Consider the following 11777-nt stretch of genomic DNA (forward strand, 5'->3'; position numbering starts at 1 on the left):
CCCATAGCTGGTTCTCCGGTCAGCCACGCCACCGCAACCACCTACGGCGCTGCCGAGAGCATCGATGGGTCACCTGACGTGAGGGCCCCACTGATCAAATACCGCTTTGACCTCGTCCACGTCAGCAAACTATTGAGGAAATCCACATAAGATGATTTTTGACTGGTATGAGATAGTTGAGGGGGGTAAAGGAGCAGAAAAAAACATCAGGGGGTTATGTGAACCACCATGTTTTTTCAGGGTAGTAAAATGAACTTTTTTCAAAAAAAAAATCTACCGTCATCTATGCTTCTCTCTGAAGCCGCCACCACTACCCCTTTCAGGTTCCGGTGCTACCGTTGTTCCCCCGCCCAGTCCTTAATCTCCAGCAATATTTATTCCCATCCGCGAGCGCCACCACTACCCCTTCCGACGCCACCACCACCGCTCCCTGCGCCAGTTCGACCAGCCACCGCCAACCCAGAACCTTTCCCGGCCACCCAATCTAAACATATCATAGGCAAATACAATAGCAAGTAATTCTTTTTCAGTAGTAGCTAAATGCTTCTGATCATCATCCAAACTCTTGCTAGCATAATAGATGACATTAAGTTTCTTCTTATTCAGTTGTCCTAAAACCACTCCAATAGCATAATTGCTAGCATCACACATTATCTCAAAGGGTTCATCCCACTTAGGAGGTTGGATGATCGGCGTAGTGATCAAGGCATCCCTCAGATTTTCATAAGTCAATACACATTCCTCGCAAAAATAATATGGGAAGTCTTTAGGAAAAAGTTTAGTGAGTGGTTTTGGTAGTTTAGAGAATGAACCGCCTATAAAAACTTGCATGCCCTAGAAAAGTTTGCATCCCTTTTGCATCTTGAGGATAGGGTAAATTTTCTATTACCTCTATTCTTTCTTAACAATGCAGGAGAGTTGGATGTAGTAATTGCATTAAAAAAAGAAGAGGATACACATGCACAACCCATACATCGCCATAGAGGCACGAGCCATCTAGAGAACCAAACGACTAAGCATTACTAACCCAAGAATTCACGAGTAATAGGCAACAAACTCATCCTAGACTAGAACAAGAGTGTTGTGCATGGCAAGATAGCAAAACACCAGTCAACAACAACACAACTCAAACATGACTCCAAAGATGACAACAATTGAAGCACAATCAACCCAAGGATGAATCCGCCACCAGCCATGAGTCAACAACACTCGCGCAAGTGTAAATAGTCAGCACGATGTCACCGAACAATGAGACCATGCCCAGCGCCATCAGACCAGCAGCCACACAGGCCACAGAAGGAGAACGGAGGAATGGACGAGCACAAACTAGAGGGGGTGGGGGGCATGAGTCGTACAACAACGAGGATGACAACATCCATGATAAACAAACGAGGGGCGGGAGAGCGAAGGAGAGGCAGGCGGCAATGCCCCAAAGCCATCCGACAGGAGAAGATGATGTAGAACCGTGGGAGAATTGCACTATGGTATGTTGTGCTATGACCTATGAATCGAAACTTCCCACGGGAATCGGGGCCCTATAGGCGGGACAAAATTTGAGCATCACACTGGACTAGACATGGAGACAGACATCCGGTCCCTAGCCCAAGCAGTCAAGAACGACGAGAATGACTTGGCAGTAAAGCAGGGATCTAAAGTCTTGTTTAGGGAGATGAAATTCCTAGCGAGGTTAAAAATATGTTTCCTTTTTGCTTGGACCCCAGTAGCAACGCTCCCGCAACATAAATTGCCGCGAGAAACGTTCTTAAATGCTATCCTTCATAGGAACGTTCGCTGTATAGCATTACCGTTTGGCTTTTGTATTGCCCTTGGTGGTTGTTTGTTGATGGAACATAAGATATTTTCCAGCTAAGACCAAAACCTCTGTTGAACTCTGAGTCTCGCGTGTTTTTCTACCTAACAGAGCGACCAGCCATCTCAGGCATGCAAGGTCAACACTTTGAAGCCAAATTCAACGCGCGAATAGCTCACGAGGCCTGGTAGACGTCGACGGGTCTCGGTCAAGGTGCAGAAGGATAACATTTCTTGGCAGCCGGGACAAGTTGTGGCGTGAACGAACTGTGCCTTGCAGAGTGCGAAGAAGTGGCGAACCGCTGGTACATATCGCTACCCTACGGAGAGAGAAGGTGGCCGCGCTTCTCGTCGTCCTCTATCAGTGCATGTACCCATGACGGCCGTATAGTTTCAACGGTCCAACCGCGACTTGCAAAACCGCGTGACTGTGTGCCACTGTGCTGCTTGATTGGGGTGCTAGCCAGACATATAATGGCGACGTTGAAGTACTTCGTATTTTGCTTAGGTGTGGTACAGCTCTTGATTTGTTGGTGCGTATCGAAATTCAGCCACTTGGAGGCATTTCTTGAATCTCTTCCGATTCAGTTTTTGGTTTTTGGTTTCTTCCCTCTGTCAGTTTTTTGTTTTCTCATCTCCGGACTTTCTATCGGAGTATCAGAAACTTAAGCCCTATTCGATAATCATTCACTCCCGAAATCTGCGAAGCAGGGAAATTGCAACTTCGCCGTTTTGAACTCCAGCTCCGCCAACTCCACTCTCGAAGTTGTGGAGCGGTACCGAACAGGGCCTTAACTTCTTGATCGATTGGTCCGTCCGTTGTGTTGTTTCCAGAGATGCTACGAGAAGCGTAAGAATTATTAGGAGACGACAAAATTCCTTTTTTTATCGCCAAATATCTTGGTGTTTCTCTTTGTGATTCGGGGTAGGCTACAAACCACTACGATCGAGCAGAATTTCGCCAGCTTCCTCCAAGAAATGGGCTGCCTATGCCTATTCTGGGACAAATGGAGGCGCAAGAGACGGCCGGAGGCGTCGGCGCCGGCTTCCAAGGCGGCAGCCGCAGCCTCCTACTATGCCGCCGCTGCCTCGACCGCATCGCCAGCCTGCAGCGCGACTGCTACGAGCACATCCGACGGCTCAGGCGCGCGGCCGGCGTCGAGCAAGTCCTTGGGCTCCTCCGCACGGAGCATCCCGGAGCTGTACGGGGAAAGGGGCGCGCAAAGCCTGCTGGAGTTCGGCCTCAGCGAGCTCCGTGGCGCCACGGCCAACTTCAGCCCGCTGCTCATGGTCGGCATGGGCGGCTTCGGGTGCGTCTACAGGGGCGCCCTCCGCCTCCCCGGCGGGAACCCCCACGGCACGGCGGTCGCCGTCAAGAAGCTCAACCCCAACGGCGGCCAGGTACCGAAACTGCGATGCAATTCCATCACTAAAGAATTCAACTGTCTCCGGAATCCGGACTACACCATCTGATCTGATCGCCTGGCTCTCTTGTTCAGGGACACAAGGAATGGCTGGCCGAGGTCCAATTCCTCGGCATCGTCGAGCACCCGAACCTCGTCAAGCTCGTCGGCTACTGCGCAACGCAGACCGATCAAGGGCCGCAGAGGCTTCTGGTCTATGAGTTCATGCCCAACAAGACCCTGGACGACCACCTGTTCAACCCAGAGCACCCTGTCCTCCCATGGGACGTCAGGTTGCAGGTAGCATTGGGTGCTGCTGAAGGGTTACTGTATCTCCACGAGGGCCTTGAGCTTCAGGTAGGTAAAACCAATCTGCCTTCCAGTGCCCATCACCCTCTTAGGCTTTGGTGAAGCTGTTTTTTTATCTGTGACTGAGTTTGCTTATTTTGAGCAAGAGAAGAGTAGGCAGACAGTTTCTACACCAGCAGCTCTCATCAGATCATGGGATCAGAACTGAATTATGAACTACTGCATGGAAAAAGCAGATTGTCCAATTATCATCACAGCCTGAATCATTATACTCATGATGATCTTTCGATATCTGTAGATTATATACCGCGATTTCAAGGCTGCAAACATACTGTTGGATGAGGAGTTCAGACCCAAACTTTCAGACTTTGGATTAGCAAGGGAGGGGCCATCCGAAGGTCAAACCCATGTATCTACAGTGGTATGTGCAAACTTCGCTACAGTAACCGGATCAATTTCCTTGGGTTGCATAGCCACACCACATGGCATTCTAAATGTTTCATATGTATAGTCCTCGGACACTCATTACCTTCGCAAATTCAGGTAATGGGAACCTACGGCTACGCAGCTCCAGACTATGTCCAGACAGGGCATCTCACCACCAAGAGCGACGTCTGGAGCTTCGGAGTGGTAATGTATGAAATCCTCACGGCTCGACACTCGGTAGAGAAAAAACGCCCCAAGAACGAACAGAAGCTCCTAGAGTGGGTGAGGCGGCACCCAGCCGACAGCGAACAGTTCAGCAAGATCATCGACACAAGGCTTGAAGGGAGATACTCCATGAGAGGAGCAAGAGAGATCGCCAAGCTGGCCAACAGCTGCCTTGCAAAGTATGCAAAGGACCGCCCCGCAATGGTGGAGGTGGTCGAGAGGCTGAAGCTGGCAATGCAGCACAAGGAACTGGATGGTCAGGATGTCCGTTCACTGGAAGAAAGCTCGCTTCTTCATGAGGCACCAACGACACCACCCATGGAGGATGAGGCTGCGGTGTCGGCAAGGCGGCGGATGCTTCATTTGGCTGCCCTAGGTGAGAATGCAAATGCTCATGCAAGGAGAAGGTTGATGCTCATGAGGGCAGCTGCTCCTCGGACGTGTACCGTGCCATCGTTGAGCTCTTGATTTTGACGGATTTTGTTTTCTTGTTGTTCTATTTTTGATGTATGATTGTATATGGTTTAGAAATTTAGTTTTCTTCAATGCTATAGCTGGTGATTGATGAGTAAAGTTTGAAGAGCTGCTGGTGGTACAAAAAGGTTGAAAAGCATGAAATGTAGTTATGCCTTTCTTTTGTCGGCCTCACGTGAGCCAGTAATTTGTATACATGAAAATGGCGCCTACTGTTTCATTTGGATAGTAGTCTTTGGAATACTGGAAGCACATTTTTTTATTTTTTTATTTTTACTTCTGTTGGCAAAGGAAGCACACTAATTGGAACTTATATAGGAAGGATGCCGATTTTCTCAAGTGAACATCTAGCTACAGGAGGAACAGAGAACAGGGGCTGAAGCGGGCAGGTCAGCACCTGAGCTGTAAAGGCCAGAATGGTTTTTCTTTGCTAGGTTATCTATAATGATTAATGACAGCAATTCCCACCCTATTTGGTCCATGCCCCCTTGTACTCGCTTCTGACTAGTCTATTATACCCTCAACTGATTAACTATATTTCCAAAAACTAACTTAGAATAAACTTGTTAAAACCCCAAGAAACGTTCTATAGCTTGTAAAAATGTCTTACATTATGGGACGGAGGGGGTATGTTTTTGTTTTCAACAAAGCTCATGACACAGAAAGTTAAATCGCATCTCAGTCAGCATCAGCATCCTCGTAATATATGGTATTAAGTGTGGCATTGTAACAACAGAGCGAACAGTGGTTCTTTTTCTTAAGCAACAGTGTAAATTTCACAGAAGTGAAGAGAAATTAAAATCCAAGAATTACAAACCTGCAGAAGCAGGTCATGAGCCATCACACAATTCAGTTCTCAGCAATGGGAAAGACTGATCCAATCTTGTTGTTACCCATACGGTAGCACTTGACGTTCACTGTGTACGGGCCGATATCAACGCGGTTATCCTCCCCGCCCATAAAGAAGCACAGTGTGTAGAGTGCCAGCTCGAACTCAGGGCTAACACCAATCAAAGAGCTTGATACTGATTTCAGCACACCATGCCACTCAAACTGAACGGTCAGTAACTGTGTCTCCGAATCAGGCTGTGAAAACGAGAATGGAACATGTTAGATGCATTACTTACATTATATACATGTACATCTTATGAATGTTGAGACTATATACTCACCGATTCCCCACGCCGTCTTGGGAATATGTAACCTTGGTAGTCCACATTTCCCTTGGCTTCTTCCAGATAAAACTGCAAATTAGTCATGTAGCTGCAGTCAGATGTATTTTCATACAACGATACGAGACTGCTGAAGCATTACATGGACTTACCTGAATCCAGTTATGGAATCCTGAGACCTCGGTCTCTCCTTGTCTCTGTTCCTTTATCTCACCAACAAACACATGCTCAAATGCAGAAGAGCAGCTAGAGTTGCCACATCTTCCATACAAATTAAACCAAAGGGATGTCAGCATTGCCTTGAAGTCATCATAGTCTTGGGATACGACTCCCTTCAGCACTAAATACCGGTGCAAGTACTTAATCGGCGCCGTCCGGGCAATCTCTTCAATAAATGCTGCTTCTTCGTGCTTGTCCTGCTGAGTAACAACTTCTTTGTACCCTTGGTGTGGGTTGTAATTGTCAAGAAGCGCGCAGAAGCGAGAGTAGGTGGGCTTGGTGAGCACATCATCGCCTAGCCAGCTGAATAGGTTTTCAGATGCCATATCATCCTTCTGATAAACCTTCTTTCCCTCTCCACATTCAATTCTGTAGTCCTTACCAGGAACAAGACGGTTCATATCAAGCTCCCACAACCGGCTACATGCTTCCGTCAAGCTATTGAGCTCCTCCCTGGTAGGCTCTACATTTAGGCCATGGTGGATCTGACCAACATCTTCAGAGTACTCTTGTTCAGATGGTGGCCTTTTGTATGCATTCCATGCTTCAGACTGCATCAACAAGTTATGTAGGAGCTCAGAGTTCAAATAGGACCAGGAAGCTTCACAATATATTAATATAGTACCACCATGACATCTTACCAAAGGAATTCTACCAGTTTAGTTCATATATACATGAAGGTAATACCTTAAAACGTAAAGTCAACAAAAAAATACCCAGACAAATAGATCAAAGTTTCCAGGTATCGAGCTATGATCAGTTCTTTTTTCTTTTCTTTTGAATACTGATTGGCTCAAATTATAATCTCCGGTGCTTTCAGATACTAAATGGTTCAAAGATAGCAACATGGAAAGGAAAAGTTAGTGGCAAAGATCCTTTAGGAAATCATATTATGTAAAAAGTAATTACTTCATTCAGTGTGTTAATAGTAGTGAAATGGTGTTTGATCCTTGATGTAAGTGTTGGATAACACTGATTATATTCCGAGAAAATATTGGCCTATAGACACTACCTAAAACATATAAATTTATCTGGTATTTGCAACCAACTATTAACTCTAATTTAGGTTGCTATGCACAAACCTGTTGTGGTCTTCCATGCTGTTTTTTCTCCCCTACAGTTTGCCAACCTTCATCATTCTTCTCTTCTCCCTCCTCCTAAAATCCAAAAATTAAAGAGTCGGCTTATTAAGAAATCCATCCCAACTTCAGACTGATACTGAAAAGCTCTAAGATACAGTTATAGCACAGACACTACAATATCGGTAGGTATATGACTGAACAGCAGGTCAATTACCCACAGTTTTCATGTAACAAAACGGAGCAGAATCAAACCTGTTGTTGCCTCCTGTATGCTGGCGCCTGCTGCTGCGGTGGCCGGCTACCACCATCACTCCTGTCCTCGCCTTGGTACTACAAAAACAAACCCAAATCAGCACACAGCAACCCAACATGGAAATTCAATCAATGGGAAATGAAAGCACCCAGATCATCTGGACAACCTGGCTGTGAGATGCACCATGCGCAGATGGATGCTGCTGCTGCTGCTGCTTCCGGCCCCCCGTCCTCTCCCAGCCCTCATCCTCCCTCCTCTCCTCCTGAATGCAATGACAAAAAATCAACAGCTGCTGATCACACAAACTAACACGAAGTGAACAGGCCACTCACCCGCCTGGAGGGCCGAGAACCCCGGCGCGCCTCCTCGGGCTCGCCGCCCTTCTTCTCGGAGACCACCTGCCAGAACCAACCAAAACCATCAGGCTTTACCAGACCGACCAGCCATTCCGCGCCAAGCTTCGGCTTCATTCACAATTGAGCGAACAGCCGGCGCGCACCTCGGCCCACGTCGAGCGGTCCCGCTGCTCGCGGCCCTCCTCATCGTCCTCCACCTCCTCGGCGTCCCGCGCGGGGCGGTGCCTGCTCGGCGCCTCGTCGCGGTCTTCGTCCCGCTCCCGCCGGCCGCCGTCGCCTTCCAAGGCGCCGATCGCCGCTTTGGCCAAACCCTTGATGAGCCCCTCCATGGCGAGAGCAGGGGAGTTGGGAAGCGGGGCTGGGGTGGATCCGACTGGCTGTTTGGGATCTGGGTGATGACTGGTGAGGAAGCTGTGCTGTCTCGAGTTGTAGTGCGCCGTGGGTGGACTGTTCGGGTGGAAAAGGAGGGATGATTTGCACGTGGTGATCGCCGATTGGGCTGGCCGTGGTCGGTGGGGTGGAGTAATCGCGGCGACGCGGATGACCGACGAAATCTCCTGTGTTAATTAACAAAAATGCTGCTGCCAGACAGCCAGTTCAGCGGGCACAGACGCCTAGCGAGAATATATTTTCTTTTCAAAACGGAAGCCAAAGATTAATTTCATTCCACAATTAAGCAAAAGAGAATTGCTTAGTTACATAATTACTTAGCGGCACACACAGGATACCCACGCATATACTCCCTCCGTTCCGAATTACTTGTCTTAGATTTGTCTAGATACGGAGGTATCTAGCACTAAAATGAGTCTAGATACATCCGTATCTAGACAAATCCAAGACAAGTAATTCAGCACGGAGGGAGTACCTCTTTAAAGAGGGCATCGTCGAGACATCACACAAGTTCCTCTCCTAGTAAAGCGTCATCGCCATCCCTAAATCCTAAGCAAATGATTTTGACTTCGTTGTAGGCGATCGTCGACCTAATGTAGAGGTTGTAGAGTTATATAAAGATTAGTGTCAAAACACAAACATATGCGACCAGACAGCGTAGACTTGACTTTGTTGAGAACTACAAAGAAGAACTAGACATGGCTAGTGTCACTCACCCAGGGCATTTGGCGTAGACCCGACAATTAACCCAATTGTCGGTTGATTCGGTTATGGGTCTTCGGTTCGGTTTTCATTTCCTACGTGTTCAGTCTTCGGGTTAGGGTTTGGTTTCCACTCTTAAAAATCTGAAATACACACACTAACCGATGTTTCAATAGCCGACGGTATGCGCCTGAGTGATTGTGCCTTGCTGGCCAAAAATCAAGGCCCAACTCATCGCGTCCGACACCGAGAAAAATCTCGAAGCCTAATTAACCCTGGCGGCGGCGGCAACCGCCATTGGCGCCTGCCCTGCTGCAAGTCTGCAACACTGCACCGCTGCGTCTATTACATCCTCAGCTTAGAAATTTCCAAGAGCTTAGACTTCATGCAAAATTACTTTGAAATACAACAAGGAAATCCAGTAGAAATGATTCCTAACTATTACATTCCTATAAATTAAATAACACCCAGAGTAAACATTCTATCGTATCACAATCTTATAAAAATTAAAGGAGCCCTAAACTTTCATGCATTAGACAAAACAAGCCCATGCAAACCGTGAAGAAATCCAACTCCTATTTGTCGCCAGCGTAGGTTATAGTGCTTTTTGCAAACCGGCGCACACCCATCCACAACACTGTGTGTCTAAATGGACCAACCCATGTAGGTATTTTTTTCACTGGTTTTTTGGAAAACTTTTCATGATTGTTCGGACTTTTTTCTAGGCGATTTTTCTTCTGGATATTCACCCGTACGGGTTTTGCAGGTTTTCTCACTTTGTTTTATTTTTCGTTTCTGTTTTCTATCTTCTTTTTGTTTTCCATTTTTATCGACTTAATGAACTTTTACAAATTTGTGAACATTTTAAAAAAAATGTGAATTTTTTTATAAATACAAAAAATTCAAATCCTGTGATTTTTTCCTCAAATTTGTGTTTTTTTTTCATTTTTGCGAACCGTTTCCAAGTGGTGAACTTTTTTCAATGTTGTGACACTTTTTTTCCAAATTTCCTAAACCTTTTTTCAAAATGTTGAACTTTTTTACTTTTGTGAACCTTTCCTTTTTTGAAAATGTCAATGGTCAACTATCTATTGTCAACGGTCAATGATCGATGATCGCTTCGTCAACAGTCGCAGGTCCACCAGTTAACCAATTTAAAACAAAATGCAGTTAGGCCGGCCAATATAGTCCTACGTGTGAGTGACAGTTATCTAATATGGCGCCAAATAGAAGCTCTCGTGAAGCAAGGGGTTGTGACTGGAGCGCCAGTTATCTTATCTGGCCCCAATTAGAAGCTCTTGTGAAGGGATTGTGGCTAGGAATTAAGCTAGTGGCAAACAAACAGATTTTTTTTGGGTGTGCGTTTAATTTCTAACCCTAGTGCGGCGGCGGCGGCCATTGGCGCCTGCAACACTGCACGAATGCATCCATTACATTCCTTGGCTTATAAAATTTTCGAGAGCTTAGGCTTCATGCGCAACTCCTTTGAAATACAATAAAGAAAATCTGGTAGAAATCATTCCTAACTATTACACTCCTATAAATTAAATAACATCCAAAGCAAACATTCTATGGATCACAATCTTATAAAAAGTACAAGAGCCCTAAACTTTCAAGCATTAGATAAAACAAGCCCATGTAAACCGTGAAGGAGTACAACTCCTAGTTGTCACCTTAAACGTCGGTTGTAGTGCTTTTTGTAAACCGGCGCACATCCATATAAGCATTTTTTTCACTGGATTTTTTGGGAAGCTTTTCATGATTGTTCTGATGTAGTTTCTGGGCGGGTTTTCTTCTGGATATTCCCTGATACGGGTTTTGCAAGTTTTCTCACTTTGTTTTATTTTTCGGTTCTGTTTTCTCTCTTCTTTTTTCTTCTTTTTTCGTTTTTCATTTGTTTACTTAATGAACTTTTATCAAATTCATGAATTTTTTTCATTTTATGTTAAGGTTTTTCAAACTATGACTTTTTCAAAAAAATCTTGTGATTTTTCCTTGAAATTCTTGATTTTCATTTTTGCGAACCTTTACCAAGTCGTGAACCTTTTTAAAAGAATCGTCAACTTTTTACAATGTTGTGAACCTTCTTTCCAAATTTTCTAAACGTTTTTCAAATTTGTTAAACTTCTTTATTATTGTGAACCATTTTCTTTTTTGAAAAAAATCAACAGTCAATCCTCTGTGGTCAACGGCCAACGATCACTAATCACCCTGCCAACGGCTGCAGGTCCACCGGTTAACCGATTTACAACAAAATGCAGTTGAGCCAGCCGATATGACCGTGCGCGTGAGCGCCAATTATCTTATCTCGTGCCAATTAGGAGCTCTCGTGAAGGAAGGGGTTGTGGCTGGAGCGCCAGTTATCTCATCTGGCGCCAATTAGGAGCTCTAGTGAAGGAAGGGGTTGTGGCTGCAGCGCTAGTTATCTCATCTGGCGCCAATTAGGAACTCTCGTGAAGCAAATAGTTGTGGCTGGAAAATAGCTAATGGCAAACAAACAGATTCTTTTGGGGGCGTGTTTAATTTCTAACCCTAGCGCGGCGGCAGCCGCCATTGCGTTGCACAGTTGCAAGCCTGCAACACTACACCGCTGCATCCATTACATTCATTGGCTTATAAAATTTCCAAGAGCTAAGACTTCATGCAAATTCCTTTGAAATGCAATAAAGGAAAACCAATAGAAATGATTCCTAACTATTACATTCCTATAAATTAAATAACACCCATAGTAAACATTCTATCGTGTCACAATCTTATAAAAATTAAAGCAGCCCTAAACTTTCACGCATTAGACAAAACAAGCCCATGCAAACCGTGAAGGAGTACAACTCCTATTTGTCCCCTTAGTCGGTTATAGTGCTTTTCGTAAACCGGCACGCACCCATATAGGTATATTTTCACTGGTTTTTTGGGAAGCTTTTCATGATTGTTCTGATGTTGTTTCTAGGCGGTTTTTC

The 11777-nt window shown here is 45.5% G+C and overlaps 2 protein-coding genes across 3 annotated transcripts; one reads left to right on the plus strand and one right to left on the minus strand.

The window, feature by feature from the left end:
- The first annotated feature begins 705 nt into the window (after positions 1 to 705).
- On the plus strand, positions 706 to 5427 carry LOC125539238 (probable serine/threonine-protein kinase PBL19). Of its 2 annotated transcripts, XM_048702640.1 has the most exons (5): positions 706 to 3210; positions 3309 to 3569; positions 3820 to 3942; positions 4065 to 4548; positions 4965 to 5427. In XM_048702640.1, the coding sequence occupies exons 1-5, from the start codon at positions 2788 to 2790 to the stop codon at positions 5024 to 5026; spliced, it is 1353 nt and encodes a 450-aa protein (XP_048558597.1). In that variant the 5' UTR covers positions 706 to 2787; the 3' UTR covers positions 5027 to 5427. The 2 variants fall into 2 exon arrangements, with proteins under 2 accessions (XP_048558597.1, XP_048558596.1); XM_048702639.1 differs by lacking the exon at positions 4965 to 5427 and having other exon boundaries at positions 707 to 3210; positions 4065 to 4908.
- LOC125539237 (uridylate-specific endoribonuclease B-like) lies at positions 5325 to 8184 on the minus strand. The gene is made up of 8 exons (XM_048702638.1): positions 7872 to 8184; positions 7705 to 7770; positions 7539 to 7634; positions 7372 to 7449; positions 7120 to 7194; positions 5971 to 6588; positions 5819 to 5890; positions 5325 to 5732 (listed from the first exon to the last, which is right to left on the minus strand). The coding sequence occupies exons 1-8, from the start codon at positions 8055 to 8057 to the stop codon at positions 5496 to 5498; spliced, it is 1428 nt and encodes a 475-aa protein (XP_048558595.1). The 5' UTR covers positions 8058 to 8184; the 3' UTR covers positions 5325 to 5495.
- Positions 8185 to 11777: the final 3593 nt, after the last annotated feature.

The sequence above is a fragment of the Triticum urartu genome, chromosome 2 (genome assembly GCF_003073215.2).
Source record: "Triticum urartu cultivar G1812 chromosome 2, Tu2.1, whole genome shotgun sequence".
In the NCBI taxonomy this organism is placed as follows: domain Eukaryota; kingdom Viridiplantae; phylum Streptophyta; class Magnoliopsida; order Poales; family Poaceae; genus Triticum; species Triticum urartu.